Consider the following 14,778-nt stretch of genomic DNA (forward strand, 5'->3'; position numbering starts at 1 on the left):
TGAGTGTTTTAGTACAGTTGGCGCTTTACATTCCCATCGTCTGTAGATTTGACATCCACTCAAGCCACCTGAGAGATTCAGTGTTACATCCAGTGCAGACTCCCTAAAACTCAAGTTCCACTCCCGCAGTAAGGGTGCCTTGAATCACCCGATCCAAAAAGGACCGAAAGGGATTCTCCGGCAGATTCTGCTTCCTCTTTGGTGGTGGCGGCCTTATTCAGCAGGCTGGGAGTGGCAGCAGGATGCCCGAACTGGAGGACTTTCCCCCTCTGCGGGGCCCTGACAGAGGCCCCGAACTGGGCTTCAACGGCCCGGCGGACCCGGCCCAAATCCAGCACAGCATCCTGGAGGAGCAGGTGGAGCTGTGGTGGTTCAGAGAGCCGGGGAAGAGTTTGCTCTGCTACTGCGTGGCGGTGCTGCTGATCCTGGGCTGCGGGCTGGGCGGCGTGGGCCTCCTCTCCACCACCACCAGCGTCTCCAGCGAATGGCGGCTGGGTGCCGGCACGGCCCTCTGCCTGCTCGCCCTGGGGGTGCTGCTGAAACAGCTGCTCAGCTCGGCCGTGCAGGACATGAACTGCGTCCGCAGCCGGCAGAGGATCGACATGCTCAAAAGCGGCGGCCTGTCGGACCTCCTGGTGGTCTTGATCACCGGGCTGTCGCTGCTGATTTGCGGAGCCGTTCTGCTCCGTCTGGCCCTGGCCAACCACATGCCGAAGCCCGGCCAAGCCCTTAATGACATGTACATCTCCGGGGTGGTTTTGCTGGCCGGAGGCGGGGCGGCAGTGCTTGGCGTCGGGGTTTACTCTGCTGTGGTGGTCCTGCTGGAGAGGACAAGGCAGGGACGCAGGTTGATGGACCGGGTTGTGAATATCTTCACCGTTTCTGGACACATGGACCACCAGGCTCGCAGAGAGACTACCTCCAGTCTGGCGAACCTCATATGAGATGTAAAGACCCACCAGACACATTACTGCGTGTTTCGGCCGCCTGGCCTTTCATGTCAGAACATTTTGCCACCCATGACTTAGAGGAGGCATTCAGAGAAACCTGAAAAGTTTTGAGATCAGAAAAGACGGGTGAATAACTAAATTAAACCATGATTCATACTTCACATGCTCTAGCTTCTTCATCAGCTGATTAGCAGGGCAAGCATAGAGAAGGCGCAACATGAGTGGAATTTGTAATGTCTGTCTCAGATGCTAGCAGGGAGCCGTCAGATCTCAGTCACAGAGCAAGGGAGCATAACATCCCTTTGGCGATACTGGATAGAGCTAAGGAAGGAGAGTGGGGATATGGTGGGATTCACAAGATGAGCTGACTGCAGGAGAGCGGGCTTACAAATTGCATGAGGATGATATGGTTGGAGAATGAGAAACTTGGGAAGAATTGGGTTTGTCTTCAACAGAGAATGGGGGACTTGATGGGATGGACATGATTATGGCGGTTGAGTTAGACTACTCTACGGCTACGTTCACACTGCAGCTGAAAGTGACCCAATTCAGATTTTTTCCCTTCACATGTGACACAGATCTGTTGTTTTGTAATAGAGTGACCAGCAAAAAGCACACTGATTTTGATTTTTTTACAATTCCGATCTGGACCACATGGATGTGTTGGATCCCAAGGGATGCAACCTACGTACGACTTATATTTGAACATTCAAATAACAATTTCATCAGCATTGCCATGATAATATCTTACATCATTCACTCGAGGCAATGGTCTTAATTTTGGTGCCCATGGCAGCTCGGCTGATGTAGCGTTAGCATGGAAGACAACAACACACAACAATGGAAAGAAAGGGAATTAGCTGACTTGACTGGTATTTGTGGGGACGTCTCAATTCAGTCAAAATTCGAAGGAACATACCTTAACCGAAATGTGTTCAAAACAAGCGGAAGAAGCATAGGTACAAAAGATCTGAAGATCTGTCACTCTGCACACGCTCGTCTTTCCAACACTGCTGTCAGTTCATATTGGTATTGGAGTATGGGTTAGGTCCTAGAATAGATATGAACAGCCGTCCAAAAAAATCAGATACGAGCAGCAATTGGGAATTGAGCATAAACGACTGCGGTGTGAACAGAGCCTATAGGTGGGATGAAACAGCTTTTCTCCCCAAACTATGCATACGCTCTAAAGTTGTAGCATGTTGAATCACATCTTCTCTCATCGAGCTGATATGAGATAGTGGTTAGAGAGGCTGTCCTGTAACTGGAGGGTCACAGGTTCCAGACAATGTGTCCATCAACAGCCATGTGTCTTACCCACTCACTGATTTTACGCTGTTATGAATAAGAGCATCGGCTAAATGACTGAATGGTGGTAGAGGGGACAACAGATATAATAACAAATGATTGAAATGTTTGCTGTGTGATCCATGCACTACCTTCACTCTGGCCATTCTCACATGAAAACATGAAAATATTCAGCCACACTTGTGATGAGTTTGACGATAACTATTTTAATTATTCTAAGTATAAAGTATAGGCGGCTGATTGCTAGTGAACCACTAGTACTTTGTAAATGAAAGTATCGGTAATTAGAGATTTTAAACGAGTGTTTCTTTGACTCTGGGTCAAACCCAGGATGGTCCATGGGTGAGATTATGTCTTTGGATGAGGCTAAATTCTGAAGTCGACATGGGGTCTCCTTGTGCGGCTGAATATTTTTTAAATTTTCTCAGTTTACTGTATAATTCATGCACTTTGGTAGGACGGTGGTGTTTGTGACAGATCCACTTGTCCTAACCTCAGAGAATGACTAATGGAGCTGTTGGCTGCCTGTAGACATGATGGATATCAAGGCACTTTTGAATGTGTGGATAATTTGTGTTTGCACATCAACACAGTATCGTCTTAATTGTTCAGAATCTTGCAGTGCCTGGTTTCCCTAAAGCATCTTAGCCAGGGTGCAAAATGAAGGATGGATGGAATCATCATGACAAAATCGTCATTCTTTGTATCTATTTATATGATGTGATGTAAATTTACATTGAAATTTGAACAAATTGGCTAGTGACTTCAGCCATCATCTTTGTCCCTCGTCTTTAAAAAGAATGAGATCTTTCTAGAAGATGCTTTTGGGAAATCCGGGCTAAGGGCCTCGTTTATAGAAAGTTTTGCCATCAAATTTGAATTTTGACTTGCTTGTAGGTTGAATCAACAACATAATTCATAATTCTTGAATTTGATTTTAAAAAACATTATCAGCTCTATGCCATCTCCCTACTTGACATGATCTGAAAAAGTTGTGACTTCTGTGAGTATATGGATGTAAGCTTACAGTGAGCTGCATTGGAAAACTGAAAATGTACTGATCATTAACAATTATATTAGGATATTTATAGCGAGAGAAACTAATGTTTGTTCAAATCCATGAAGCACTTTGGAGATAGAAGGTGTGTTGATGCTTATTAGTAATTTTCATTAATCTGGTATATGCTTAATTCAAGTCGAAGATAAAATCCAACTGTATTTCTATAAACGAGGCCCTCGGTTTATCAACTGTATGTCTTTAATTTAAGCATCGGGCTGTAGTGGGAGGTGAGAAATGTAGCCCTTGCACTTTTGAATTATTAGATGTATTTTTGGCTCAGAGATACTGTATGTGTACAGTTCATTATCATTCACCACAAAGCAGAGAGGGAGAAAGGACTGTTGTGAAAAATGCAGTGAAATTAAACCCAGTAGATCAAAGTGGCAAATCACGTCATTTCAATGCAGTTGCAAAGGTTTGCTTTAACAAACAAATGATACATCAAATGATAGGCCAGATCTTGCCATTTTCCAGTCAGGTTGTCAATACACTTTATCATCTTTCACTGTATTGGGTGAATCCACAGAATGTCTACACTGCTACTTTGCTTTTCTTGAATCATATTGGTTTCCAAAACTGTTAAAACATTTACTTAAAAAAAGGGAAAGGCTCTTGCTCAATTGGCAAAAAATAACATAACCACATTAAGATTAAAAGAAAACAGTGTATAGAGGCAAATGACATTACAGTGTTTGTAAAATGTTTCCAAAGCCTTAGAGAGTCATTTCTCACATTGCCTTGCAGTTTTATCAAGAAACTCAGAAAAAGGGCCTGCATTGTGTTAAGTCTCATTTGTGTGTGTGTGTGTGTGTGTGTGTTCGTGTGTGAGTCAGTCATACCTCCTTATCAGTCTGTGCATATGCATAGCCTGTTGCCTTGAGACAAAGGGGGTCACAGAGTTAACCATTGTTGGTGTGATGACGGACAGCAGAGTGGAGGCACAATGCACAAGGCAGTGGCCTGCAGGGGCTGGCATAGGCTAGCACCACTCTCTCTCACACCCACACACACACACACAAAAGCATGGCTCACACTCTTGACTACTTTTACAACACACACAGAAACACAGTCTAGCGTGTAATCCTTACTCGCATTAGTCTGTCTTTCGACCTACAGAATGCCGATGGCAGGTTGTGGTTGCATGCATGACAGCCAGAAGAGGTGAGCTGGGGAAAAAGGGAGGCGAGGCCGATACCGAGAGGAGGGAGAGAGAAAAGATTGTGTGAAAGGGGAGGATTCAGAGCTTGTCATGTCAGGCCAAGAGAGAGAAACTGCGTGTAATAGAAATGCACACACACTCACACACACACAACGTCTATGGAGACCAGACAGGGAGAGGTAAACTATCAGCAAATGCATTGTACCATAACATAAGGGGCTCTGGTCTACCCCGGTATGAACTTGTATGGCAGCACATAAAACCCACCCAAGCAAGCTAGATCGCTCCAGCAAGGCTGGGTTTGCTATGTGATTTTGTGTAATTGCATTCTGCTCAAACTTCAGCTTGGTTGGGACTAGTAGTTGTTAAATAATATGACTGCAGACAGGCATTTAGTGTCCAGTCCGCCCATCTGGGGGAGTGGGAGCCGGACACTACAAACATGATTTAATAGCAATACGCTCCAATCAGAACACGACTAACCTTCTCATTGCTGATGCTGTGTTGTTGGCTACATCAAAGCCTCCCAGCCTCACAGCTTCCCAGCCTAGTAAACAGTCTGATTAGGAACTAGGTACACAAACCCAGAGATAAATAAACACTGTATGCAGAGACAAGATACAAAAATTGTTTATTTCCAAATATATCCCTTTGCATCCTGACAAACAGTAGTTGATAAATTAATGAAAATACATGAAAACAGACAAAACAGTTTATTAAAAATCCTCATTGGTACCCGAAATATGTCCCCACACAAACTAAATAACTGATGGAATGAATGAAATAGGGGGTTTTGTAGTTCCGGCAGAGATGCCATAAATGGACGTGAGCTGTATGAGCAGACCTCTAGGACTCTATTGGCTGCTGTAGGCAGAGCGGCTGAACTGATGCGTGGAGCAGTGCGATGCATGCACAACAGAGGGAGTGAATTACACCAGAAAGAGTATGGATGCCTTTGGAGGTCGAGAGGAAAATAAAGTCGTGTAGAAAAACAATTACTTCCACATATTGTCAATATGCTCGGAGGCTGCAAAAAAAAAAAAAATCCCCTCAGGTTATTTTACCTTAGTTTTTTTTCCCCATTTTTTGCCTTCACAGCTTTTTCACGAGGGACTAACTAGTATTAAACAGCAGTTAAAAACATGCCACACATTTTCTGGACCGCGCTCATTCCTTCAGTCTCTGCCTCACAGTCGCAGGTTGATTGCGAGCGCGAGGACAAGGTTACGGGGCCCGAGGGAGTGTGTCGACAATATTATGTTACGCGGCCAACGGCTGTGACAATATTGTGCCTTATTAATCATTGATCTGGCCACGCCGGGCGCTGGTGCTCATTTCAATGCACCGGGGATAATGTTCACGGCGCTAAAGGTGATGACACATGAGCAACTTTTTAAAGGCAATGAACATGCAGGCTGCAGCCCTCTGTGACCCTGAAAAGGGAATAGGTGGGTGAAGAAAACTGACGAATAAATGAGCAGTATTGCCTGTAACAGGGATGGGGATTAACAGCTGGGACAAAATGTATATGGATAACATAGTGGACTTTAAAGAACATGTGGTGTAGTGGTTAAGACCGCCCACCTATGGAGCAAAATGTAACTCATTGGAGTACAGTGCACTCTCCATTCAGAAAAAAATCAATTTTTACCCATCTACAATATTATGGCCCTTTGAGCAATAAACATGATTGACACTGAGCTGTCACAGCTATCCTGGCACTGTATACAAGTCTGTTAGTTACACAGTAGAAAGCCACTCATCTCATTGGACAAGCAGAGCGGCTAATCACCCAAGACAGGTAGTATTTCAAATTGTTCCTCTTGTGATCTAAAAAAATGTTGCGTTTCCAAAATCCCGCAGTCAATTAACCCCGAGGGACATCACATTAAGATTGAGAGATTTTTACGTCGCAGAAAGAAAATGAGTTTGCCGGGACCAGATGGTGTCACAAAGTTATCAGTTCATTATTCACATAATAAAATGTTTTTCCCGGAGTCCTGAGGAAGCGTTAAAAAAAAACACACATACACAGGTCAGAGGCGACGGCGACGGCCTTTTTCCATCTGAGGAGAGCGTGTCTTGGAGGGAGGGATGAAAGAAAGAGTCTGTTTTCCTTTTTCGTTCAGAGAGCGGAGGGGGAAAGTTTCATGTGTTCCCCTCCACTTGTCCTCTGCTGTCCCTTGCTGCCGGGGAGCGGCAAACGGAGAGAAAACAGAGAGGGAGAGGAGAGAGGAAGACAGACAGAGAGAAAATATCCGTTCGTCTGTGCCCTTTAGTTTGTCCGGAGCTGGTAATCTGCCAAGAAATGTAACAGCAGAGCATTAACACACAGCCTTCTTCCCCTCCTCACCCCTGCACATCACATCACTCCCAATATGAGCCGTATTAAATCCCTAAACAAGATTAGCACTAATATTGGCTGTATTACCACGCTAAATCATATCGGATTACCAATATTCGCCACATTACCTTCCAAGACGATTTTATTTACCATACTGCAGTTCTAGTCTTGTCAAAAGAGAATAGTAGTATCTAAAATCACATTTACTACCATCAATATTAGCAATATCTCCATCTTCAACTAGCAAAATCAGACATATTGCTATCATAATTTATGCAGTATGAGAAAATTCTCCAAGAAGAGAGACTATAACCATCTGAAATCACATTACTACCAATTATAAACCTATCACCAAGCCCCGGTGCAGAATGACAGATTATATCAATAACAGTATATGCACATTGACGCTTGAAGGGTAGAACTGTGCATCTCAGTCTCAGGAGGTATAGGAGACAACATCACCATTCAGGGATCGCATTACTGCCTATATTAGCAATGTTATCAGTTCAAACATCCAGCTGGAGTGTGACGGTGGCTGACTGGGATCATATTCTGGACAGTGGGAGTTTGATATTAGTGAAGCAGTCAGTTGCCGCTGTAGGACTGTTGAATTCCTGTTCATCACTCATTAATAAGTCAACACAGTCAGTGTAAGGTATCGGGGTACAGGACTGTTTAATCTGTGTGTGTGTGTGTGTGTGTGTGCGTGCGTGCGTGCGTAGTGCTCAGAGAAATGTGATCATCACGGTTTTCTCTCCCTCCCTCCCCGTGTTGCCGATGTTAACGATAAGAGAAAGGCGATAGCCACCTTTTGCTCTCTTTCTCTCTCCCTCCCTCCCTCCCCTCCACTTTATCACACTCCTTTCTCTCCCTCTCACTCTGCCCCCCCCCCCCCTCCTTCGCTTCCTTGCTGATGACAGAGCAAGGCGATAGTAACCTTGGCATTCACTGAGTGCCACCCTGGGAGCCTCCTGGCACTCGGTGGCATCATTCAACCTCCTGAGCCCCTGACTCTCATCCTGACAAAGCCAGGTAATGGATATGATGGATGTGATAGAGTTAGGTTCATTCCTAGGGCGGGCGGCAGGTATGAAACTTAAGGATTTTTGGCAGCGGCCCAGCAGAGGTATTGGGCTTCCATCTACATATCATTTCCATTTGCCCCCGTTCAAACCCGGGCTAGTGAGGAGGATTTTGCTGCAGTCTCGTCGACATAGCTTTAATGTTGACAATGTGCAACGTTGTGTAATTTCTCAAATCATCCATGTGTGTGTAAGCTAGAGACAATGCTTCTTGTGTTTAGAGATTATAACCACAGGCTGGTGGGCTAGTAAAAGGTCCAAGCTCAGAAACACTGAAACCTCTCTTGGTCCTCGTCTCTCTCAGTGACAGATCCAGGTAATGAATATGACAGATGTGATGCAGATGGGTTCATTCCCAGGGCAGCAATTGAATCTAAGGATTCTGGGTGCTAGCCTGGCTGAGCTAATCTGACTACCATCTGTAAACCCCCATTCAAATTGTGACAAGTGAGAATCATTTGGCACTAGCCTGGTCTAGAAATCACAAGCCACAAGCTAGCAGGCTAGTAAAATTTCCCTCCTTGGCATTTCTGTGTGGTGTCACTCTAAGCCCCTGAGGCCATGGCTCTTGGTGACAGAGTCAGGTAATGGATATGATGGATGTGATACAGCTGGGTTCATGCCTCGGGCGTACAATGAATAGTGTTGCAGAGAAAGACACATTCTACCGCTGCTCTCTGATGAAAAACCTCACATCTCTGAAAAAGTCAGTTGTGCAGACATAAAGAACAACAACCTCATTTTCAGATTGCGGTCTTCTAACAATGTCTAATGGGTTTGGTCTTGACACCTTCCTAACATTTTAAGGACTATAAACTTTGAATTCAAGCTACAGAAATGAAAAAAACACCAACACTGGAGCTCCTAGGTTTTCACACAGCAGGAGCGTTAGATATCAAGGCTCATCTTCATTAAGCTTCAAAAAGGAACAGGAGCACTGATCTAGGATCACTGCTTAGGTAGAATATTCCAGCACTTCAACATAACTTCACAGCTAAAACCAGACCTAAATCAGCAGAGTGTGTGTGTGTGTGTGTGTGTGTGTGTTTTTGTGTGTTATTTTCTCACCTCCACTCTGTGTGATGTAGCGTACCCATGGTAATGCCTGGTAACCACTCTTCTCAATGATCTTCAGGTAGCGCACCTAGGGAGCACAGACACGTTAAAAATAGGTATTTCACACACACACACACACACACACACACACACACAGAGAGAGCCATACCAACTCAAATGCACCCTCTTGAGTCGGTATTTTTTAGCCTCCACTGTACACATTATCATAAACCTCATATATCTTAGTGGTTTTGACATTAATATTTATATAGTCCGTGTGCTCTAGTTTGTTCCTGGTAGCCCACTCAGAGCAGAAGGTATAAACTTGAGAGGGAAAAAATGAAGTATTTTATGAAGCATGTTATGCCCCGGTGAGGGTCTGTCGAAAAAATGGATTTCCTTGTCATCACCGTTTTATGGCATTGCTGCTGTATCATATGATACACAGTGGAGAGGGAGCTGCAGCAAAGTTTATGAGCCAGATTTTAACCCACAGCATTGTAAGAACATGGTGTGTGCCATATCCCACTGAGTCAATAGGAAGGATTTTACATTTTTGGTTGGTAACGTTTTTATTTGTTAATCAGTTATCTATTTATTCTAGCATTAATAACATGGATCACATGTCAGTATCCTTGAGCGGGCCACTTGTACTGCAGTGGACCCAAGTGTGAATTTGTATGAATGAATGAATGTGAGGCAGGGCATTGCTGAAATTGAGGTTGAACAAAATAAAGAGGTAGAGTAAAAGAAAGACTGTGTGGTGTGAGTTAGTAGTGGGCCTTACCTGAATCCCAGACACGGTGAAGTAAGGGATCTCAAAGTTGACTGTGATCGGTCTCTTTCCCTCAAGCTCATCGCTCTCCACACTGGGCAGCCCAAAGTGAGCCCGCATCATGTACTCCTTACCGCCCTACACACACACACACACACACACACACACACAGAAAAGAGGAAAAGCCACAAATGTGTTACTAGGCCTGGTAAACCATTACATTCTAAAGTGATGCTGTTCAAAAAACCTTTCAGATGAGACAATTTAGTCTGTTTGATGAATTCTGCTGCCAACACATTTCCCAGGTGTCAGATTGCAATTAACACCAGGGCGCTTCATCCCAAAACAAAACAAACCTTGTATTCGGGGCAACGTGAGACAACTCCCATGTCATATCAAGATGGACACACCTGTCTACATCAAGCCATTCTCAACATATCTGGGCTATATAAACATAAAATAGTTAATCATTCCTCATGCAAGCTTACGTGCAATACTTCATCTGAACACTGTGCTTCCTTGTTTGTACTTTGGTTTTACTTCATGCAAATCATTTGCCCTTTTGACTTGTAATAAACTGAACTGAAATGAGAAACCGCACTGCGTGGGAAGCATGAATAAACAAAATAACAAACTCATGGTTATAAGAAGAATCCCTTACGAAAAGAAATCATTTTTAGAAAGCCTATTTATGTGTACACAGTTGAGTGCAAAAGGCGACTTATTATCTAAAAACCTATAGATTTCTAAAAGCGATTCAGGTATCTGTATATTTTGAGGATGTGGTTTGCAGAGCAGAGCTGTAAACAACTGGATGGGCCTGAAGGCTGGAGGACAGTGGATGAGTGTCTTATCAGTCCCTTATCACAGTGAGCCACTGCCACATGTTTGTTTCCTCCAACCATCATCAGACACTAAAAATCAAATTGTAGTTTCCTGTGAGAATATGTAATTGCTCGCTTACAGCGTTCAAAGGTTGACAGTGACAGAACAAAATGTGCTTCAGAGTCATACAGAGTCTGGATAATGATATGTCACTAGGTATGGCAATACTTATTAACCTTCTTTGACAGGGGGAATGTATAATGAATTACATAGGAGTTACCAGAACTTGAAAGATAAGAGGAACCTACATTGAATCAATGCTCTACTAGTTTTATAAACGTATTTAAAGTTTCTTTTGACAAGTTCATGCTTTCGTGACAATACATAGTAGAGACTGACGTCAAAATTGGGAGAGGGACAGCAAAGATTGGAGAGAGAGGGTGTGTGTGAGAGACTGTGTGTGTGTGTGTGTGTGTGTGTGTGTGTGTGTGCGTGTGTGTGTGGTTGTTTGACTCCAAGATATTTATCTTGGAATCAAACAACCAATCAATTTCTTTGCCTCTGGGACTGGTTTAAGATTTTTTCTTATACTTAAAGGGAAAAATTTATGTTGCACTGCGCTATGATCTGCCATTAAAAACTGACAGTGACAGAACAAGACAACAAGACAGTTTCGCAGTTTCATGTATTTCCCTTTGGGATATATAAGCTCTGATATTTTGTTGTTTAAAAAAATAAAAGGATGTGCCACACTTACAGGGAAAGACTTGATGTTCCACTGCACCACGTTCTTCTCCGGCACCCACTTGGCGCTGCCTGTGCTGGTCTTGAACTTGGGTGAGTCAGCGTCGCTGGGCACCGGCACCAGAATGGACACATTGTTGGCAGTGGACCGGCTTTTAAACTGACTCCGAGCCTGGGAAAGGTGGGAGGTGAGAGAGGGCAGAGTTCAAAGGTCATCCCAAACCCAAAACAAAATATGTGTGGCACACTGCAGTGTGGGCTGGTCTGGAAAGACTGAATGATGCCAATCCAGGAGGCCATCATCTTTATTCACTTCATTTGCACACTGCAGCTTGTTATTTGAAGCCTATATGCCCTTCACTGCATACATCAGAAGAGAAGTGGCTTTCCTCCTGTGATGTGTGTGTAATAAATATTAAATAAGGTTTCAGTGGAGGGACAAGATGAGTGGATGGGGATATGGTGGCGCAGTGTGTGTGTGTATGTGTGTGTGTGTGTGTCACTTATCATTACCTTGACCTTGATCTCCACACGGCTGTGGGAGAACTTCTCAATCACACTCTCGATCCATATGAGAGGCTTCACCTGCCAGAGAGAAGGGACAAGGTCAGAGGGGCGAGCCCAGACCTGAACTACATCACTACACATCATTGGTGTGACATAGTTGATAGGAGAGAGAGAGAAGGAGAGAGAGAGAGAGAGAGCGAGAGAGAGAGAGAGACAGAGAGAGAAAGAGAGAGAGAGAAAACTTTATAATAGAGAATCTGCTATCTGTGTGTCTTGTTTAATGTCAGACCAGCATCATGTACTGTGTTGATGCATGTTTATTTAATACAAAACCACCAGCTTCCCCATAAGGGATAATAAAGTTACTACTACTACCATCACCACTCCCATGCATGAGTGCATGTGTATGGTGTGTATGGTGTGCAAATGTAGATGTGTGTTTTATGGTGTATTTTTGTGCAAGAGGGGGGAATTAATATTTAAATGAATGTGTGTAATGCCTAATGCGAGGGGACACATCCTAGGTTGTGTTGGCATACTTGCATGTGTATGTGTTTGAGACTGTGAGACAAATGACACAAGTTTGCTCTTGCTGTTGCTGGGATGCAGATGGTGTGTGTGTGTGTGTGTGTGTTAGTGAGAGAGATGTGTGTTTGTGTGTGCTACTGACTGTAGTGTTGAGGCGGTAGGACATGAGTTCGCTCTCCCCGTCGGGGGGGATGAAGGAGATGGTGCGGTCGTTCTCGAAGCGCGACAGACGGACACACTGGTGAAACTTCACGTCCTCCAGCTCCACTGTCTTGCTCTTCTCTCCTGACATACACACACACACACACACACACACACACACACACACACACACAGATGCATGCCAACAAGCACACACACACAAACAGAAACACATAAAAAAACAATGATTGAGAAGTTTCCACACAGCCGTGGGGAAATCAAGGTCAAGGTAATGATGACTGACAAACACTCACTCACTCTCACACACACACACACACACACACACACACTGCCACCAAATCCATCTGCCCTTATCTTGTCCCCCACTGAACAATTATTTAGCTGCCACACACACACACACACAACACAGTGTGCCACCAAATCCTTCTTCCATCGTCTTCTCCTTCCACTGAAACCTATTTAGCCGCCTCACACACACACATGCACGTGCGTGCACACACACACACACACACACACAACAGAGTGAATGAAGAATATTGTATTATCAGCTCAAAATCCCATTCTGAAAACACAATTCTCTTACTGTCATTTTCAGTATTTGTCTATATTTACCTTGACCAGACACATCATGTCTTCATTTGTTGTCAAAACTTTCTAACCACTTTCTGAGCAAATATAGGTCTTTATTATATGTTCATTGCATAAAGTGCACCTATAAGGATGTTCACCTTTTCACCAATGGGAGAGGAGCCACTGTTTTCTTTCCACTACATCACTAGTCATGACATCGGTGTGCGTAACTTGCCAGACACTTAATAAGACTCAGGACATATTAATTCAAAGTAAAGTTAGAACATTCACTCACATGTTTTTGCAAGCATATCAAATGTGCTCAACCAGTATTTGTGCAGGTATGAAGTGTATAGTGATGGCCATGATAGAAATGCCCTATCTGGTATCCATCCTATAGCTACAGTGCATTACAGAAGTTGCTATTATAGCCTCAAATCAGTAGATTGTGTCTCTCAAAGGTGGACATTAGTTAGCTGAGAAGAGAACAACATTAGACTTTCCAAACAATTCCTCTCTGGGCTGGAGCAACAGTGCTTTACTAGTGCAATAAGCAGTTAAAAGCATGACCTCTATAATGGTGACATTCGTAGTCCGCTGGAGAAAGAAGGCCAATGTTCTCCTCCTCTGTGGTTAATGGAGGGTGCTGAGTGGTAGAAAAGCACTGTAATGACTGTGGGCCTGTGGGCCTTCAGCTAAATCCCCCATTCAACAGTCAGCTAAACCCTAAACCCGGCTTCACCTGCTCTGAATGCAGCCCTGGACCAGCACTAACGTCTGTCTGGTAGGATGGGAGAGAGTGAATGTCTGTGTGTGTGCGTCTGTGCATGTGTGTGTTTATGTATGCAGCTTGCAGCTTACTTGCTCATGGTTCTCTCTCTCTCTCTCTCTCTCGAGTTTGTGTGTGTACATGTGTGCATGTGTTTACATATGTGGTTTACTTGCTCATTGTTGTCTCTCTTTGTGTGTGTGGGTGTGTGTGTGTGTGTGTGTGTGTGTGTGTGTGTGTGTGTGTGTGTGAGTGTGTGTGTGTCTGACATTTCCTCATGTGTGAGTGGGGACTGGCTGAGGTCAGGTCTAGAGAGAGCAGATGACTCCTGGCCAAGCAAAGCAGGGAAGCCCTTTAGAGCTGCTTCTCTGTCTCTCTCTCTCTCTCTCTCTCTCTCTCTCTCTGTCTCTCTCTCTCTCTCTCATGCACAATGCATCATTATCAAGAAAGGACAGGGGAGAAAGGTCATATGGGACACACTCATTCATTGCTAGGGCCTGGGGGGCTGGTGGAAGAGACAGGTGTGTGTGTGTGTGTGTGTGTGTGTGTGTGTGCGCGGATTGAAGATGTGGCAGTGTCCCCTGTGATTCACCTTAAAGGCTGCTCTTACTTGTTTCAGTGCTGTTAATGCACGGCAGCAGACATGTTGAACCTAATGCGTTTCAGCACTTTGTTGTTGTTGTTGGATTTGTTTGTTCCCCATAAGCCACTATCCCTTACCCAGTTGGGGCTGGAGGTAGAGGTCACTGGTACCGGACCTCAGTTTATACTTTCCTGTCACATCTCCCTCTCCTCACTTTACTGTCTCTCTTCAATGCAACCAATACATTTCCTAATAAAATGCTTGCTAAAACACTCGCTAAAATACCCACCCTCTTTGGGAAAAAAACTGTACAAAGACCACAAATTCACACCCAGTGGATTAAAAGTCCTCTGTTA

General features: G+C 44.2%; 2 protein-coding genes across 2 annotated transcripts in view; one reads left to right on the forward strand and one right to left on the reverse strand.

The window, feature by feature from the left end:
- Positions 1–242: 242 nt before the first annotated feature.
- Positions 243–944, forward strand: tmem125a (transmembrane protein 125a). Its single transcript, XM_071925674.1, has one exon. The coding sequence runs from the start codon at positions 243–245 to the stop codon at positions 942–944; it is 702 nt and encodes a 233-aa protein (XP_071781775.1).
- Positions 945–5,091: 4,147 nt separating this feature from the next.
- The window catches only part of ap1m3 (adaptor related protein complex 1 subunit mu 3), a 28,598-nt gene continuing 18,911 nt past the window's right edge, over positions 5,092–14,778 (reverse strand). Inside the window, exons 7-12 of the mRNA XM_071925639.2 lie at positions 12,481–12,623; positions 11,817–11,888; positions 11,317–11,475; positions 9,747–9,872; positions 8,972–9,047; positions 5,092–6,775 (exon numbers count right to left, since the gene is read on the reverse strand). Coding sequence (XP_071781740.1) covers positions 6,753–6,775; positions 8,972–9,047; positions 9,747–9,872; positions 11,317–11,475; positions 11,817–11,888; positions 12,481–12,623 — 599 coding nt within the window. The 3' untranslated portion in view covers positions 5,092–6,752. The remainder of the gene's footprint in view (positions 6,776–8,971; positions 9,048–9,746; positions 9,873–11,316; positions 11,476–11,816; positions 11,889–12,480; positions 12,624–14,778) is intronic.

Source organism: Centroberyx gerrardi, chromosome 9, assembly GCF_048128805.1.
Source record: "Centroberyx gerrardi isolate f3 chromosome 9, fCenGer3.hap1.cur.20231027, whole genome shotgun sequence".
NCBI lineage: Eukaryota > Metazoa > Chordata > Actinopteri > Beryciformes > Berycidae > Centroberyx > Centroberyx gerrardi.

Excerpts from the sequence above, each read along its gene's own strand:
- tmem125a (XM_071925674.1), top strand. The coding sequence starts at position 243 with ATGCCCGAACTGGAGGACTTTCCCCCTCTGCGGGGCCCTGACAGAGGC.